Here is a 16,880-nt window from a genome sequence, read left to right as displayed (position 1 = left end):
ACCGGAGAATTTCTACAAAAATATGTGTACTTACTAATATTTTTTTTAATTGAATTAACAAATATCTCTTTGTTTACCAAAAAAAAAACAAATATCTCTTTAAACATACGTTCAACAAGATCAATATCCTCTTGACTTGTTGATCTAGTCTCACACATGTTGAATACAAAATCTTAAAACTACTCCTCTTAGTCATTTGTGCTTTCACTCAATCGGCTAACCTAGCATTCTAAAAGATATTTACTAAATCTCCAAAATGGTAAGTTCCATAAAGTTTATCTTAAGTTTTTAAGAAACATTCCAGAGAAGATTTCCATTCTTCAAGGTGAATTTCTACATTTTTTTCTCCAAGTAATTGCTGCATTTATTCTGACTTGATCGGTAATCCAGTCTTTAAGTCTTTAACTCTGTCTCATCTTTAATCATTTCACACGTATACTTGTTACAGCAGATTCTATACTTAAAATTGATTCATGATGTCCAGCTGATTTGTGCATCTCCAATCTCTTCCTTTTTTAGTTCTGAATGCTTCTCAAGTATATGCATAGATCCGCTTACAGAAACCACATATGGCTTGACACATATATAAAAGATCAAACGGATACCAAAGTATAAGAACTGAAACACGTTTCAATAACACAACTTGTTATATTAAGAATTTCTTAGACAATCTTACAAGACCTGTCTAATCCGATTTATACAACGTCAATACTGACTTGTCACGGACCAATCCTTAATCTATCCAACTACTCAACTGGTGATCGAACTACACCAATTGTTCCCACGCGAGCCAGTGTAGAACAGCCTCTTACACTTGCTCTTTTCAATCTCTAAAACCGTGACCTAAATCTCCTATCTAGTCACAGTTATATACTCTGTTACATAATATTCTCATCTCCTAATATTAAGCTAACAGCAGATCTTCTCAAGCTTATCACCACAGCAAAGATCTTCTAAGCCGATGTCTCCACGTCATCAGCTCATAACCACTTTGAACCGGTATCTCACATACCGAGCGAGTCATGTAGCACATGCTCTGTTTTGCATTGAACCAGCTCCTTTCCTGGAGCTAACATTCTCCTCCTTTTTATCTGAATGTGACACGCTATGCTACCTGCAAAACCATTGTTAACAGGAGATATGCTATGGTTGAAAAATAGACCCAACAATCCATTCAAACCATGAATTCAAACCAAATAATAGTCTTTGATACAACCCTAGGATATTACACAACTTGGAACACAACTTAAAACCATAATCGAGAAGTTCACCCTAAATATCAAAGTACATCCAATAAGCTCATTGTCTCCCGATCAATTATGAGACAAATCAAACACATGAAAATTTGAGCCTATAGATGAATCGACTACATATAGCGTTCCCTCAGTCACTTCCACCATCACTGTCTTCATTCTGCTGCTGATGTGGGTATTCTCCCCCTGCATAGATGCACATTAAGATAAAATCACATTAGTACTGATGCAACATTAGTTATTTCAACTCCTCAAGATCATCTTACTCCTAAGACGCATGCTGATGGCTTTGAGACCAGCTATAGCATGCTCAATGTCTTCTTCAAAGTTAGGTGACCTAGACTCGGTTCCAGACCCTAAGCCTGCCTTTTTGTCTTTGACTACTTTCTTTGGCATGCCAGTGAATTCCTCATCGTCAGAGTCCGGAGGAACGTTGCGTTGGAACAGCAACACTTGCTGAATCAGGTTGGGGAAGATGATTCTTCGAGTGCGTTCGGTTCTCGTGTTCTCAGCCATTGCCATGATCTGATTGTAGACAAGCTTTCCGAAGTCGAATTTGCGGTCATGGTAGAGCATGTAGATGAATCGAAGACGTTCTGGGTTCATGGCTGTGTAGCTTGTGGTTGGGATCCAGTTAGCACAAACAAGTTTGTACAGCACTTGATTTGTGGCAGTGAGAAACTTGGAGCTCATATCTTCCCAGCGGCGGATTCGCTTGTTGGTCAGAAACGTACACACTCGATCCATGTTATAGGTTGACCAGTCAGGATCCTCCTCACATGATGGAATGAGATACAGAGAGTTGATCAGACTTGGAGAGAAGTTAACCAGGGAGCCTTTAACATAGACTGCAACTCCATCTCCTCGAGGCTCGGCATCCACCAGATTTGCGATGAACTGTCTTATCACGCATGGTTTGAAAGGGTCAGAATCAATGACCGTGTAAATCAGTCCTGAGTCCACAATCACCTTCTTGACATCTTGAAGATTCTCTTCGTCTAAGGGGAGACGATACTGAACAAGAAACTTCCTGTTCTTCAGATCCCGATACCTTTCAGTTGCTTCCACCGTAGCAAAGCGAGAGTTGATTGGTGCCCTGGATGGTCGGAGAAGCGCGGGGTTGGCTTGAATCAGGATCTGGAACTCTTGGCGACTCTCCTCGTATCTTGGTCCTTTTGGAAGAAACTCGTCCGGTTGTTCATCTTGAGAATCGTCAGAGGCGGCTTCTTCCAGAGATGCGTCAGATTCGTTATCATCTGTGTTGTCCTCAGAGAGAGATTCAACCTCAGGTTCCGGGAGTGGCGGAGTAGCCGGCGTGGGGCGGCGGAGACGTTTGCGTGAGTACTTCCGCTGACACGATGACGAATCTGGGTTGATCGGGGATGGCAGAGAGCTTTGAGTCTCCAGTGATTGTCTCAATCGCGAGCTTCTCCGAGGTTGCATGTTGCTCGTTGGAATGAGAGAGAGCTGTGGGGTTTCTCGGTTTGGAGTGTGGCAAACGAGCTGAAAACCCTTAGTGGTTAAGTAGCGTTTCAGCTTGTTTTGGCCCATCACACTGACCCATTAGCTTGTTTCACAAATGACATTTAGGTCCAATATTCACTTTTATGCCAAGGAATCCTAATGCACTTCTAAGCAAGACACATATGTAGAGAGTAATAGGACTGGTTCCTGTGATCATCAAGACATGATTGTCGAGAATTTATCTTGTGCAATATATATACAAATGTTCAATGTCCCATGGGAAAAGATACGACTAGCTCAGACAGGTTCAGACAACCTCAAGTCAAAAATAAACGAATGAAAAGCAATGATTCAACTCCACACTGTAGTTTGCTCAGCCGAGTAGCTGACACAGATTAGTTCACTAGAAGTTTTGCTGAAAACTAGATCAGTCGCTTAGCTTGGTCACACTTTAGAAACACTTCACACAGCATTGTGCTCCCATCTCTGCCTCTACAATGGGAACCTATAAGGCCCTTTTTTTTTTTTCTTTTCCAAAATCATTGTTTAGTAGGGCAAAGAGCATCACAGATGCAAATTTTTGTGGCACCCCGATCCATGATGAATGTCACACTAATCTCTGATCTTGCCTAATCTGAACAGTGACCGTCTTAGACACAGAGTGTTGTGACACCCTGTTCCAAAACGAGTGTTCTTCCTTTTAGGCCTTTCACACGGTTATTCTAGAATGTTACACTTTGTCTGACGTTTCCGTGTTTCTTGACTCAATCCAGACAGTGATCAGTGCTCAACTCAGAATATTTTAGCATCCTGATCCAAGATGAGTGTCCTTCACCTTAGAGTCCCGTGACTAAGATAGCTAAGAACAGCTCAGATTATGACTTCTAGCAAATTGTTGATACAAGGTTTTAAGAGGGGTGACTAGAAGTGAGCTTACTACTACCTGAGCTTATCTACCCCCTAGGACATTATGGGTGATGTGATTATAGGTCGACAATTCCCAACGCCTTTCTGAGTCCCAGAAAGGTGTTGAAGTCGAGAGGTTTAGTGAAGATATCTGCTAATTGATTTTCAGATGAGACATGTTCAATGATCACAAGTTTCAGTTCTACCAATTCTCTCACAAAGTGGTGTCTAAGGTCGACATGCTTTGTGCGAGAGTGTTGCACAGGATTCTTAGTCAAGTTAATGGCACTCATATTGTCACAGTGAACTAGCATAGGGTCAGAGACATACCCGTAGTCAACAAGCATTTGTAGCATCCACAGGAGTTGAGTGCAGCAGCTTCCTAACGCTATGTATTCAGCCTCAGCTGTTGATAGGGAGACGCAATTCTGTTTCTTGCTGTGCCATGAGACCATGTTGTTACCTAGAAAAAAGCAGCCTCCTGATCTGCTTCTTCTGTCATCTACACACCCTGCCCAGTCAGCATCACAGTACCCTGCAAGATTAAGGTTAGTTTCAAAGGTATAGTGCAGACCAAAGTTCAGGGTTCCTTTCACATATTTGATCACTCGTTTTACAGCATTCATGTGTGATTCCTTCGGAGAGGCTTGATAGCGAACACAGATCCCTACGCTCAGGCATAGGTCAGGGCGACTTGCAGTGAGGTAAAGAAGACTACCGATCATAGCTCTGTACAGTTTTTCATCAACTTTTCTGCCGTCCTCGTCACGTGAGAGCTTGGTGGTCGTGCTCATAGGTGTTCTTGCAGTCTTGCAGGTTACCATGCCGAATCGTTTAATCAGATTTTTTGCGTAGGTGCTTTGAGTCACGAATATTCCATCGTCTATTTGCTTGATTTGTAGACCAAGAAAGTATGTTAACTCACCTACCATGCTCATCTCGAATTCCTTAGTCATGGTTTTCACAAACTCCTTGATAAGGTACTTGGATGTGCTTCCAAATATGATGTCATCGACGTAGACTTGGATGACCAGAATGTGTGAGTCTATTTCCTGGATGAACAATGTCTTGTCAACCCCTCCTCTCTTAAAACCTGTCTCGGTCAGGAATTGAGTTAGTCGCTCATACCATGCCCTCGGAGCTTGCTTCAGGCCATAAAGTGCTTTTTTCAGTTTGTACACATGATCCGGGAAGTGAGGATCTTCAAATCCTTTAGGCTGTGTTACATACACTTCTTCCTGGAGTACTCCATTTAGAAACGCGCTTTTAACGTCCATTTGGTACAGCTTGATTCTCAGTTTGCAGGCAATGCCGAACAATAGACGTATGGCCTCGAGTCGTGCTACAGGAGTGAAAGTCTCATCAAAGTCAATGCCTTCAATCTGGGAGTAGCCCTGTGCTACTAGTCTTGACTTGTTTCTGACAACATTCCCATTCTCATCATTTTTGTTCTTGTGCAGCCATTTAGTACCAATCACATTCGCATCTGTTGGCCTTGGTACTAAGTCCCAGACTTGAAGTCTGATGAACTGGTTCATTTCCTCATGTATTGATGCAGTCCAGAATTCATCATCCAATGCTTCTTGAATGTTCCTTGGTTCAATTTGTGAGATGAAGCAGTCTGTTCTCGCCATCTCTACCAGAAAGCATGCGAGTTTGACCATCCCCTTGAAGTCAATTTGTTTCTTGCGAGTTACTCTATCATCGAGTACTCCTCCAATGACATCATCTGGAGAGTGATTTTTGTGAACCGTAACTGAGGAGGGTAGGATCTGGTCGTCAATCTCAGGGGTTTCGTCAGGTGTTGTTGTAGTGATGGGGTTAATGTCACTTGCTGCATCAGATGTGACACATACATTTTTTTGAGCTGCATCAGTCTGATAAAATCCCATTCGATCATCAAACACCACGTTGACTTTGTCATCAATTAGCTTAGTCCTTGAATTGTAAACTCGAAAGGCTGAGCTGTTTGTAGAGTACCCGAGAAACATTCCCACGTCACTCTTGGCATCGAACTTGCCTAGGTTGTCTTTGTCATTCAAGATGTAACACAGGCATCCAAAGACATGACAAAAGCTCAGGTTTGGAGTCTTTCCTTTGAAGATTTCATACGGTGTTGTCTTCGTCTTTGGTTTTACGTACACTCTATTGATGATATAGCACGCTGTGTTAACAGCTTCAGCCCAGAATCCAGATGAAACGTTGTTTCCAGCGAGCATGGCTCTTGCCATTTCTTTCAGGGTTCGATTTTTTCGTTCTACAATCCCATTTTGTTGAGGAGTCCTTGGTGCAGCATACTGGTGTTGAATGCCTTGACTCTGGCAGAATGTGTCAAAGTCCTTGTTCTGAAACTCACCTCCATGATCACTTCGAATTTGTACTATGCCACCATTCTCTTGTTTGAGTTGTAGCGCCAGAATTCGAAAGCTCTCAACTTTGTCTGACTTGTGTTTCAGGAACCTAACCCAAGTGAACCTGGAAAAATCATCAACAAGTACAAAGATATATTGCTTTCCAGCAACACTGTTAGGAGTTATCGGACCCATAAGATCCATATGGATGAGCTCACAAACTTGTTTAGAGTTAATCTGAGATACCTGCTTGTGTTGAACCTTGATTTGTTTACCTTTGCAACACACTCCACATACGTTGTCTGAGATATCTTCGAGCATTGGCACTCCTCTGCGCGTACCAATCTGGATAGGCCATTAGTGTTCATGTGTCCTAGTTTCTTGTGCCAGAGGTCACTTTGAGATTCTTTAGCCGACATGCATTGGTTTGAGGGTTTCCACATGTAGCAGTTGTTTTCTGATCGAAATCCCACCAAGACTATGGTTCCTTTTTCGTTAACTGCACGACACTCCTTCTTATCAAAGATGACTTGAAGTCCTTCATCGCAGAGCTGGCTCACACTAATGAGATTGGCTTTCAGTCCATCCACAAAGTACACGTTTATGAGGTTAGGTAAGTCTGCTCTGTTAGTGTTTCCTACACCTCGGATTTTTCCATAGCCACCATCACCAAATGTGACCTTTCCTCCTTTGATGTATTCTACTTTATCCAAGCAACTCAGAGTTCCGGTCATGTGTCTTGAGCAACCACTGTCAAAGTACCATGGAACTTCAGTAGTTACAGAGTTGTCAGTGGAGGTATAAGCGACTCCAGCCACTGTGGGTCTTGAGTTGAACGCGCATGAGAGTTCTTCGCTACTGTCTTCATTATCGGAGAGTGTCATATCACAGTCTGAATGTGACATTGATTCTTCTTCAGTTGAGACCCAGTCTTGCATGAACGCTAAGTTGCACATGATGGCTTTGCCTTCCCTTTGAGTACTGACTGGCGATTCGGCAACTTCTTCTACAGAGTTGATTTTAAGAGGAACTCTGTTTCTATAGTTTGGATAAAGATCTGTCTTGGCTATCCACACACATCCTACTCTGGTTGGTTCAAGAAAACATTTGTTCAGAGACCATGCCCGTTGATGTTGGCGTCTGCGAAAGTAGCAGTTTGAAACCTTGTGTCCTGGTTTGCAACAGAACATACATACATTCTGTCGAGGAGTTACTTTTCTCTGGGTTTAATCTCTTCCATCAGCTTTGGATGGTGCAAATACCTGATGATCAGTTGGTGCAGAATGCTGTGAGCTCTTCACAAATTTGATGCCTTTTGTGTGATCATCAGTCTGAGATGTAGTTCCTTGATATCCGAGGCCTCGGTTGATTGCAGGGGACTGCCCTTGATTCAGAATGCGGTCCAGAGTGCTGGAGCCTGTATTGAGCATTCTCAACTTCTTGTAGTTGTCACTGAGTTCTCGTTGCAGTAACCGACTCTTCTCCATTTCTTCACTCAGTAAGTGTTGAGTTTGATCGTATCTGATTTCCAGATTCTTCAGATTGTAAGCTGTATTGGAGATAGTTTTCTCAAGGGCAGACAAGTCGTTCTTCTTCTCTTCGACTAATTCAGTCGAGTTCTGACTGACTTTTGTTTCAGTTTGTTCCAGCTCCAGAATGTTTACTTGAGCCTTTAACATAGCTCTATCCTTGATCAGTTGTAGATTCTCTAAACTCAGTTCAGTGAATTTGTCAAATAGATCTCGATATTCTGTTTTGATGTTTGTAGATACCTTGTTCAGTATCTGACTCCGAATCTGAACTTGAGATGATTTCAGGTTTGTCGTCTTTGCTGACTAATGCTACAAAGTTTAGGAGCAGCTCATCGTTATCCTCATCACTTTCTGACTCAGTGTCGCTGAAACAGATAAGGGACTTGTCCTTTTTGAGGTTGTTGGGGCATTCACTTCTGGTGTGACCATATCCTTTGCACACAATACATTTTAACTTATTTCTCTTTGTCAGAGGACATTCGTTGCGATAGTGACCATAACCTTCATATTCATGGCATTGTAGGTCCTTTCTGCGATTTCCTCGATCTGAATCATTCCTTGAATTCTGGTTGGAGGTTCGTTCACTGTCTCTGTTCTGGAATCTGTTGTTTGACCGGCTCTGTCCTTTTTCAACTCTCTTAATCATCTTGTTGAAATTCTTAGCCATGAGGACCATATTGTCCTCAATTCGCTTGACTCGATCGACTTTTTGTGTGTCAGCTGAGAATGCAATTCCCTTCTGACTCTTAGGACTTTCTTCCACTCGCTCAAGGTCATGTACCTTCAGAATCCCTGCTAGTTGATCGAACTTCATCTCGTCAGTGTTGACAGCAATTTTCAGGACAGCTTTATAGGCTTCAAATCGAGCTGGAAGACATCTCAGAAGTTTCTTCACAAGTTTCTTTTCATTGTACTTCTTGCCAAGCACAGATGCTTCATTGGATAAAGAGCTGATCTTTGAAATGAAGCTTCCAATTGATTCATCATCCTCCATGCGTAGGTTTTCAAATTTTGAGGCTAGATGATCAATCCTGGTACGTCTAACGCTAGTGTTCCCTTCAAAATGATTGATCAGAGTATCCCATGCTTCCTTGGCAGATTCACAACCTTGAATTATCTTGAATTGATCAAGATCTACAGCGGAGAAGATTGTGGTGAGGGCTTTAGAGTTAAATTTTGAAGCAGCTTTATCAGAGTCTGTCCATCTCTCCTTGGGTAAGGGTTCTTTAGACTTATCGTCCATGATCATGGTGGGTGCTGACCATCCTTGCTCAACTGCAGTCCAAGCATCTTCGTCAATGCCTCTGATGATGTGTTGCATCCTGGCTTTCCAGTGTCCAAAGTTTCCCTCATCTAGCATGATCGGTTTTTGCAGTGCAACCAGTTCTTTCATGGTTTCCATGATGATCGCAGGATCTCAACCTGTGAGTAGACTACTTGAGTCCACAGAGGAGACCTGCTCTGATACCAAATGAAAGATCAAACGGATACCAAAGTATAAGAACTGAAACACGTTTCAATAACACAACTTGTTATATTAAGAATTTCTTAGACAATCTTACAAGACCTGTCTAATCCGATTTATACAACGTCAATACTGACTTGTCACGGACCAATCCTTAATCTATCCAACTACTCAACTGGTGATCGAACTACACCAATTGTTCCCACGCGAGCCAGTGTAGAACAGCCTCTTACACTTGCTCTTTTCAATCTCTAAAACCGTAACCTAAATCTCCTATCTAGTCACAGTTATATACTCTGTTACATAATATTCTCATCTCCTAATATTAAGCTAACAGCAGATCTTCTCAAGCTTATCACCACAGCAAAGATCTTCTAAGCCGATGTCTCCACGTCATCAGCTCATAACCACTTTGAACCGGTATCTCACATACCGAGCGAGTCATGTAGCATATGCTCTGTTTTGCATTGAACCAGCTCCTTTCCTGGAGCTAACATTATATTCTAAAAATATGTGCATTAGAAAAGCCAAATTGGTCGATACATACATGTTTATGAGTTTGAGAGAATATATGTGTCAAGCCATATGTGTTTTTTCTCACAAAAAACTTGTTTTTCGTTCTCTTTCATTCCCCCAAAACTTTAGGCTCTACATCAGAAAGAAAATAGAAATTTTTTTCTCCCATAAACTACGTTCCCTGGTTTGCATCTCTAGTTGTCCTTCGCGGGTTTTCATTCCCATCTCCCCATGCACATAAAGTTAAAACATCAAAGATTATAACCTTATGTGAACTAGATAGAAGACTTACTTGGGTTCATCATGTGAGCAATTTGTGCCGCCACGCTTGTCAAAGTCTCCACTGCTACTCCGATCTGACGAATGGCATCTGTTGCTTCTTCAAGTGCAAACTGGGCTTCTTCCACACCAATGATTTATCATGGGGCACCAGCAGTTCCCAATTGAATGAGATGGAACTTTCCTGCTGCATTTGGAACACCTTGTGCGGCACCGAATGTTGATCTGATTATCTTGCTGATGCAAAAGAGACATGAGCCTTAGCGGAAGCAGAGCTTGATGCATGACTAGTGAAGGTTGTTTTTGATGAAGTTGTAGTGCCTGACTTGCTCTTCTTTTTGGGCCTCTTCTGAGATACTTGCTATGACTTATGTTCAGCTTCTCGCTCTGCTTTTTCATCAACTTCTAACTCTGCCTCTTTCTTGGAGAGATATTCTTCACCGAGTCGTGCATCTTTCTTCTCCTTTGGCTTCTTCTTCAGTTGATGTTGACTCCGGAGAATCCCAAAGATGATCCTAGGAAATGCCAACCATCGTGTATCCTTCTTCCCACATTCTTTTTGTGGCACATCTAGATTCAAGATTTGATTATTAATCCGTTGCCCTACATCAACTTGGACCCAATGATACATCTTGTAATATGATGCTTGTGAGAGAATGGAAGCCAGTTGTATGGAGATATGGTAACCAAAGCAGTCTTGCATGGAGAGAGAGATAGAGTCCTTAGATTTTTCATGCTTAAAGTCCCTTCTGTCAGGAAATCTACCAAATCATCACTCAAGAGTGCATCAAGTACTTGACCAGCTTCTATCTCATCATCAGTAGTTGTTCGAGATTCATATACTGATTAATCAAGCAGGAGAAAGCCCAAACTTGAGGTTTCTGACAAGGACTTACACTTTATCGTTCGAGGTATTGGTCAGTTCACTAGGTAACCCTGCATAAAATTCTCTGATGACTTCCAGCATGGACCCTACAAGACCTGTCACGATCTTCTCCAGTTGCCTTTTCTTAATCAACTCAAGCTCACCCCATGTATATTCTGCGTTTAGGTCTATCACTTGTTCAGCTATGATCTCTCGAGATGAGAACACCGCATACCTTTGTTCAGCCATGAGATCGTTATTTGCAGATTTTCGAGGTTACGTTACAGATGATCTTCCTGATGCAGTCTATGAACTAGAAGTCTGAGTCATTGTATCTAATAAATTTGTGGAAAAATAATTGCTAGCTACAAAGATGTATTGGTCATCACATGACTAACCATGCAAACTAAATTAATTTATACCTAGCCACACAAATTATATGTTATGCATGACAACATTCCTCAACCTTATGATGTTATATAGTTAACATTACGAGTTTAATTTCATTCATCCAAAAACTGATGCGGATGTTAGAGATCATTTAAATATCTTGTTTCAACAAATTAAAATATGACCGACCCGACTATAACTTAACTAAAATTAGACTTTGACCCACATTTTAAAAGCGTAAGAATATTTTTAACAAAATCTAATTACAAAATCAATATGTTTTAACATTTTTTTATAAGTAGTGTTTTGACATTTTTATTTTAGTTTACTTTAAAACTATATAATTGTATTATTTTATTTATATTAATCTGTTTAATGTTTGAACATTTTTATTTTAGTGTTTAAATTTTTTTATTTTAGTGTCTTTTAAAACTATATAATTCTATTGTTTTTATTTTTATTAATCTGTTTTGTTTTTAATTATTTTAATCTGTTTTGTTATGAACTTTTACTAAAAGTTTTTATAATTTGTTTGATTAATTGTGTGATATATATTTCTTTGATATTTATTTTAATTATAAAACTTATTTGCTGTCAATTTACTAACTCTAACATTTCATTTGCTTAAAGCTTATTTGATGTCAACTTAAACCAAACATAATCTTGCGTATATAATCATAAATTATATAATTTTAAGAATAAAAATAATCAAAGAATAAGAATCTAATATAAAAGGTTTACTAAGTTTAAATGAATGAAATTTTTGTTTATGAAAAAATATATAAAATAATTAATTAACTTAATAATTTTATATTAAACAAATAAAATGTTAGAGTCAATAAATTGACATCAAAGAAGTTTTATAATATATTATATCAAATAAGTATATATTTAATCAAATGAATTAAATAAATTTTATTAAAAATTCATACCAAAACTGATTAAAATAATTAAAATAAATAAATTAAATAAATTAAATAATATCTTATATAACTTTTATATTTAATATAAATAAAAATAATATAATTATATTGTTTTCAGATACACTAAAATAATAATGTTAAAAAACTACTTATGAAAATTTATAAAAGATATTGATTTTGTAAATTATATTTTGTTAAAAATATGTTTACGCTTTTAAAACACGTGTCAATATCTAATTTAAGTAAATTACCGTCAGGTACATCACATTTGAATTGATGAAACGAGAGATTTTAACGGTCTCTGAAATACACATCATTCTTTGGATGAATGAAATTAAACTCGTGATGTTAACTACATAACATCATAAAGTTGAGGGATGTTGTCATGCATAATATATACTTTCTGTAGCTAAATATACATTTGTTTAGTTTGCATGGTTAGTCATGTTATGGTCAATACTTCATGTAACCAGCAATCATTTTTCCTAAATTTGTTGATTTTCTTGTTGACTTCTTCCTTTTTGGGTTTTTCCTCTAGAGCGTGGATTTAGCCTTTCATTTTTTCTCTGTTGGCCTTCTTATGGACGTCAGTCATAAGCTCCACATTTTCAACCTCTACCTCTTGAACCTCTTATAATTCCATCGTTCATAATCAACCTTCTCGTTAGAGTGTTCATCAGAAGCTACTGCAGGTTTCTTTCCTCGTTCCTTTCTGATTTGTTCAGTATTATCCTCGGAGTTTGCAACTTCATATGAGATTTGCTTGATGGCCTGATCAAATGCGTCAGTATGATCAGACTATCTTTTTCTTCCGGATCTGATTCAGCATCAGACTCAAAGCCAATTTTCTCATATGTCGTAGTAGCAAACACTTCAGATCTGAGCTCTTGATGGTTTTGAGACACTTTGACTTGCGGAGTTGTTGGTTCCTCATCTTTATCAGTGGAATAATCGACCAGGGGTATCAGTGGTGGAAGAGATGCAACAACGGATTGAGTCTTGATTTGGGAAGATGATTTATGATTTTCTTGAGAGAGTTTTCTTTTCTTGAGAAGCTTTGTGTTTAGGAGATAAAGAGAATGAGACAGAGAGATGTGTGGGTTTATCTAGAAGCAATGATTTCCTTTTAAGAACATTAACCCATGATTCTCTAAATATTTGGCACACCTTCCATAATCTCAGAAATAGAAGTTTTTTCAAAATTTAAAATTTATCCCACATGATCTCTCTTTCCTTTCTCATTATCTTGTCAAATATCATCCGGCTTAACTTGATTGATCTGAATATTCTTGTGCTACTGTGATACTTGATGACTTAAGTTAGTAGCTCAGCTCGTAGACCAAGACTAACACATCCATTAATATTTGAAAACTTAAGTATTTAAAAACACACAAGTAGTGAGAGAACACGTCATATTTTTAAATCACACATGTAATGAAATGAATTTGTACCTATTTTGTTTCACAATTGTTCATCTCGTGGTCCATATACAAGCTGACATAGCTGAAACATATTGCTATCATTTTTTGGTCATCATATATGTTTTGTGTATACCTTTCATACAAGTATGCTTTCATCGTGTGCTAACTCAGTTTTCAACCTTTATCCATCATGAGAAAGCTTGAAGGTATAACTTTTTATTTTATCTCTTTCTTATAAACTTTTTAGAGTTTTTCATATATTCTTCTTTTTTCTCACATGATAGTTTAGAACCCACATGTCGGCTAGGATGATATGGAGGAAAATTTTTCATTGTGCTATTTAACTCCCTCACATTAAACATGATCTTTTAGTGATAGATTTATATTCTACGTCACTTTTACATTACTATTTATCTTCTACGACGCTTTCCACTACGAAGACCATGTTCAGTACAGTGTTGCTCCGATCACCACCAGCGATCAAAAATGAAACTTGAAAGAAGGAAAAAATGGTGGAGAATAATTAAGGTGCCGATGTGTTTAATTTTCACAAGGATTACAGATATTGTTACTGTCACTGTTAAAAATAGCGACAGTAAATATTCTAGCTTCAACAACTTTTGATCGGAGACGTGCAGCTTCTGGCGTCAGTCTTCACATACTTGCGCAAGAAGACACCTACGATCGCTAATAGCTGATGCAACAACCATAAAAAGAACAGGGTCTAACACACTTTTGCTTTTTCCAACATAGGGTCTAACACACTTTTGCTTTTTCCAACACATTTTTCTCTCCTTGCAACTTCTTAACCATGGTGACCAACCCAACCTACAAAATTTAAATCTAACTAAGAGTTAACTAATTACAAAACTCTGATTAACCACAAATTTCTTGGTCGACAAAACCGCCAAACCGTAAATAAGGTTTTCTTGTCAAAACCAATAAAATCAAATTTTTTCGCCAAATCAGTTTTCCGTCAAAACAAACTCCCCTACTAAAACTACAAAATCTTGTTTTTCCACCAAAATCACAAAATCACATTTTCCGTCAAAACCACAAAATCAGGTTTTTTTCGATTAAACTGCAAAATCAAAAATTTATGCGAAACCTGAAAAAACATGTTTTCCCTCAAAATCTCGATTTTGCGGCTGTGACGAGAAATTTTATTTTGCGGTTTTTTTTGCTAGAAAACATGTTTTGTGGTTTTAGTCAAATATATGATTTTACGGTTTTGGCAAGAAAACATAATTTTGTGAATTTGATGAGAAAACATGATTTGTGGTTTTGGCGGAAAAACGTGATGTTACAGTTTTGACCAAAAACGTGAATTTGTGATTTTGACAAAAAATGATTTGGTTGTTTTGACGAGAAAATCAAGTTTAGTGGATATGGCGGGGAAATCTGATTTTGCGATTTTGACAAGAAAACATGATTTTGTTGTTTTGGTAGGAAAACCTGTTTTTGCAGGTTTGGTGGAAAAAAAATGTGATTTTGAGATCCACAAATACATTGTTTTACAATGCACATGTACACTTTTTTATCATGTACACTTATTCACCGAGTTTTAAAATTGGTTTTTATCACTTTCTCAAACTTGGGAACCCCTATATGTACACATATGTGCGAGACATGTTGGGTTACACAATATTAATTTTACTTCATTAATGTATAAACTTTATTTTAAAAATCCACATCAGATTACATTCATGTTGTATGGAAATTTACGAAAATAAAATTTTCACATGTGGACATCCCTTATTTTGATAAACATGGAAATTTATATAGGTTTGGTGTACATTTGTACACAATAACTTCCTAAATATTATCAAACTTCTGAGTCTTTTCTCCCCTTATAAACTCCAAAAATCTTGAGCTAATCTTAAACCAAATAATATCTTTTTCCAGAATCAAAAGCGAAAACATACAACTTACAAAACCTAAATCGATCTAAAGAAGCAAACACCAAGACAAAACATAATTATATATGTACATGTATACATCTCTTTCGGTTTCAAGAGAGAGCATAGAGAGATTTGTGTGTTTGGAATTTTGAATAGGAGCGCTAATCCAATAGATAATGTAATTTACGGTTTTGGTGGAAAACCATAATTTGTTGTTTTAACGGGAAATGTGATTGTGTACATACAGAAAAACATAATTTTGTGGTTTTGATGAGAAAATATGATTTTTCAGTTTTGGAGGGGAAAAATAAATTTGCGGGTTTGGCGGAAAAACATAATTGTGTACTTTGGCGGGAAAACGAAACAAGATTATGCGATTTTCAGGAATTGTGATTTTGCGATTTTGATGGAAAAACATGATTTTACGATTGTAACGGGAAAATGTGATTTTTGTGGTGAGATACAATAGAATAATATGCAAAGAAATAAAATTAGACTTGTACACATGTAAAAGGCAAAAATGATTTTTTCAGAAATTTTTTATCTAATTTTTTGAATGCTTAAATTAAAAAAACTATTTAAAATAGTCGTTATAGTTTTATTAATATTTTTAAAAAATTAATTAATATAAATAATATACACTTATTTAAATAAAATTATGCGTAACAGATACACTAAACTTGACTCCGTTCTTCTATGGAATTTTTATGAGAGTTATAAGTTGGAATTATGGAGGTATTAGAAGTAAACGTACAATGAATTATCTCAGAGAGATATATTACAAACATAAACCTGATATTTTTTATTCTTATGAAAAAGAAAGAAATATTCTGCCTTTGTTCAAGGATTTTATTCTCACTGCGGTTTTGATAATCTGGTTACGGTGGATCTAAACGGGATGGGTGGGGGATTAGCTTTATATTTTAATAATGAGTATCAGTTTAAAGTCTTATACTCAAGGAACCAGATGATTGATGTGCAAACAGTCGCAATTGGGGAAAATATGTTCATGACATTTGTATACGGAGAACCGGTTCAAAAATTGAAGGACCAAGTATGGGAACGTTTAACGAGATATGTCATTGCAAGATCAGACCTGTGGTTTATTATTGGAGATTTGAATAAGATTACTGGAAATAACAAATAAGAAGGTGGCGCTTTACAGAGTGCAATATCGTTTCTATCTTTCAATAATATGATCCGATATACTTGACTTCTGGAATTCCCAGCCCGGGAAAATCAAATGTCTTGGCAAGGAAGAAGAAATAAAGTAACTGTTAGATGTCGTTTGTACCGAGCATTAGCAAATGAAGATTGGCATGCGCTTTTTCATGTTCTTATACAAAATAAAGTGCTTATCTTGAGAATAAAGTACCAAGACGACGGGGAAAATTTCGGTTCGTTAAAAGATGGATTGGACAAGATTTTTTTTTGGAATCAACTGAGAGAGGTTGGGTGAATCGATAGCAGAGAATTCAGATTTTATATCAAAAATTATATATTGTCGCCATGAGATCGCTGCATGGTGGAAGAATAGTCCACCATATGGAAAGGAGAGAACCAATGAGCTTCAAAAAGCATTGGAAAAAGTACAAACAAATAACAACAGAACTC

General features: G+C 37.8%; 1 protein-coding gene across 1 annotated transcript; it reads right to left on the bottom strand.

The window, feature by feature from the left end:
- Positions 1–6,347: 6,347 nt before the first annotated feature.
- On the bottom strand, positions 6,348–8,899 carry LOC117133332. Its single transcript, XM_033289327.1, has 5 exons — positions 7,747–8,899; positions 7,237–7,682; positions 7,094–7,145; positions 6,475–6,980; positions 6,348–6,431 (listed from the first exon to the last, which is right to left on the bottom strand). Exons 1-5 carry the CDS (start codon positions 8,897–8,899, stop codon positions 6,348–6,350), a joined length of 2,241 nt encoding a protein of 746 aa, XP_033145218.1.
- Positions 8,900–16,880: the final 7,981 nt, after the last annotated feature.

This window comes from Brassica rapa, chromosome A04 (assembly GCF_000309985.2).
Source record: "Brassica rapa cultivar Chiifu-401-42 chromosome A04, CAAS_Brap_v3.01, whole genome shotgun sequence".
NCBI lineage: Eukaryota > Viridiplantae > Streptophyta > Magnoliopsida > Brassicales > Brassicaceae > Brassica > Brassica rapa.
Note: the sequence above shows the minus strand (reverse complement) of the source record. Positions and strands in the feature narration are given on the sequence as shown.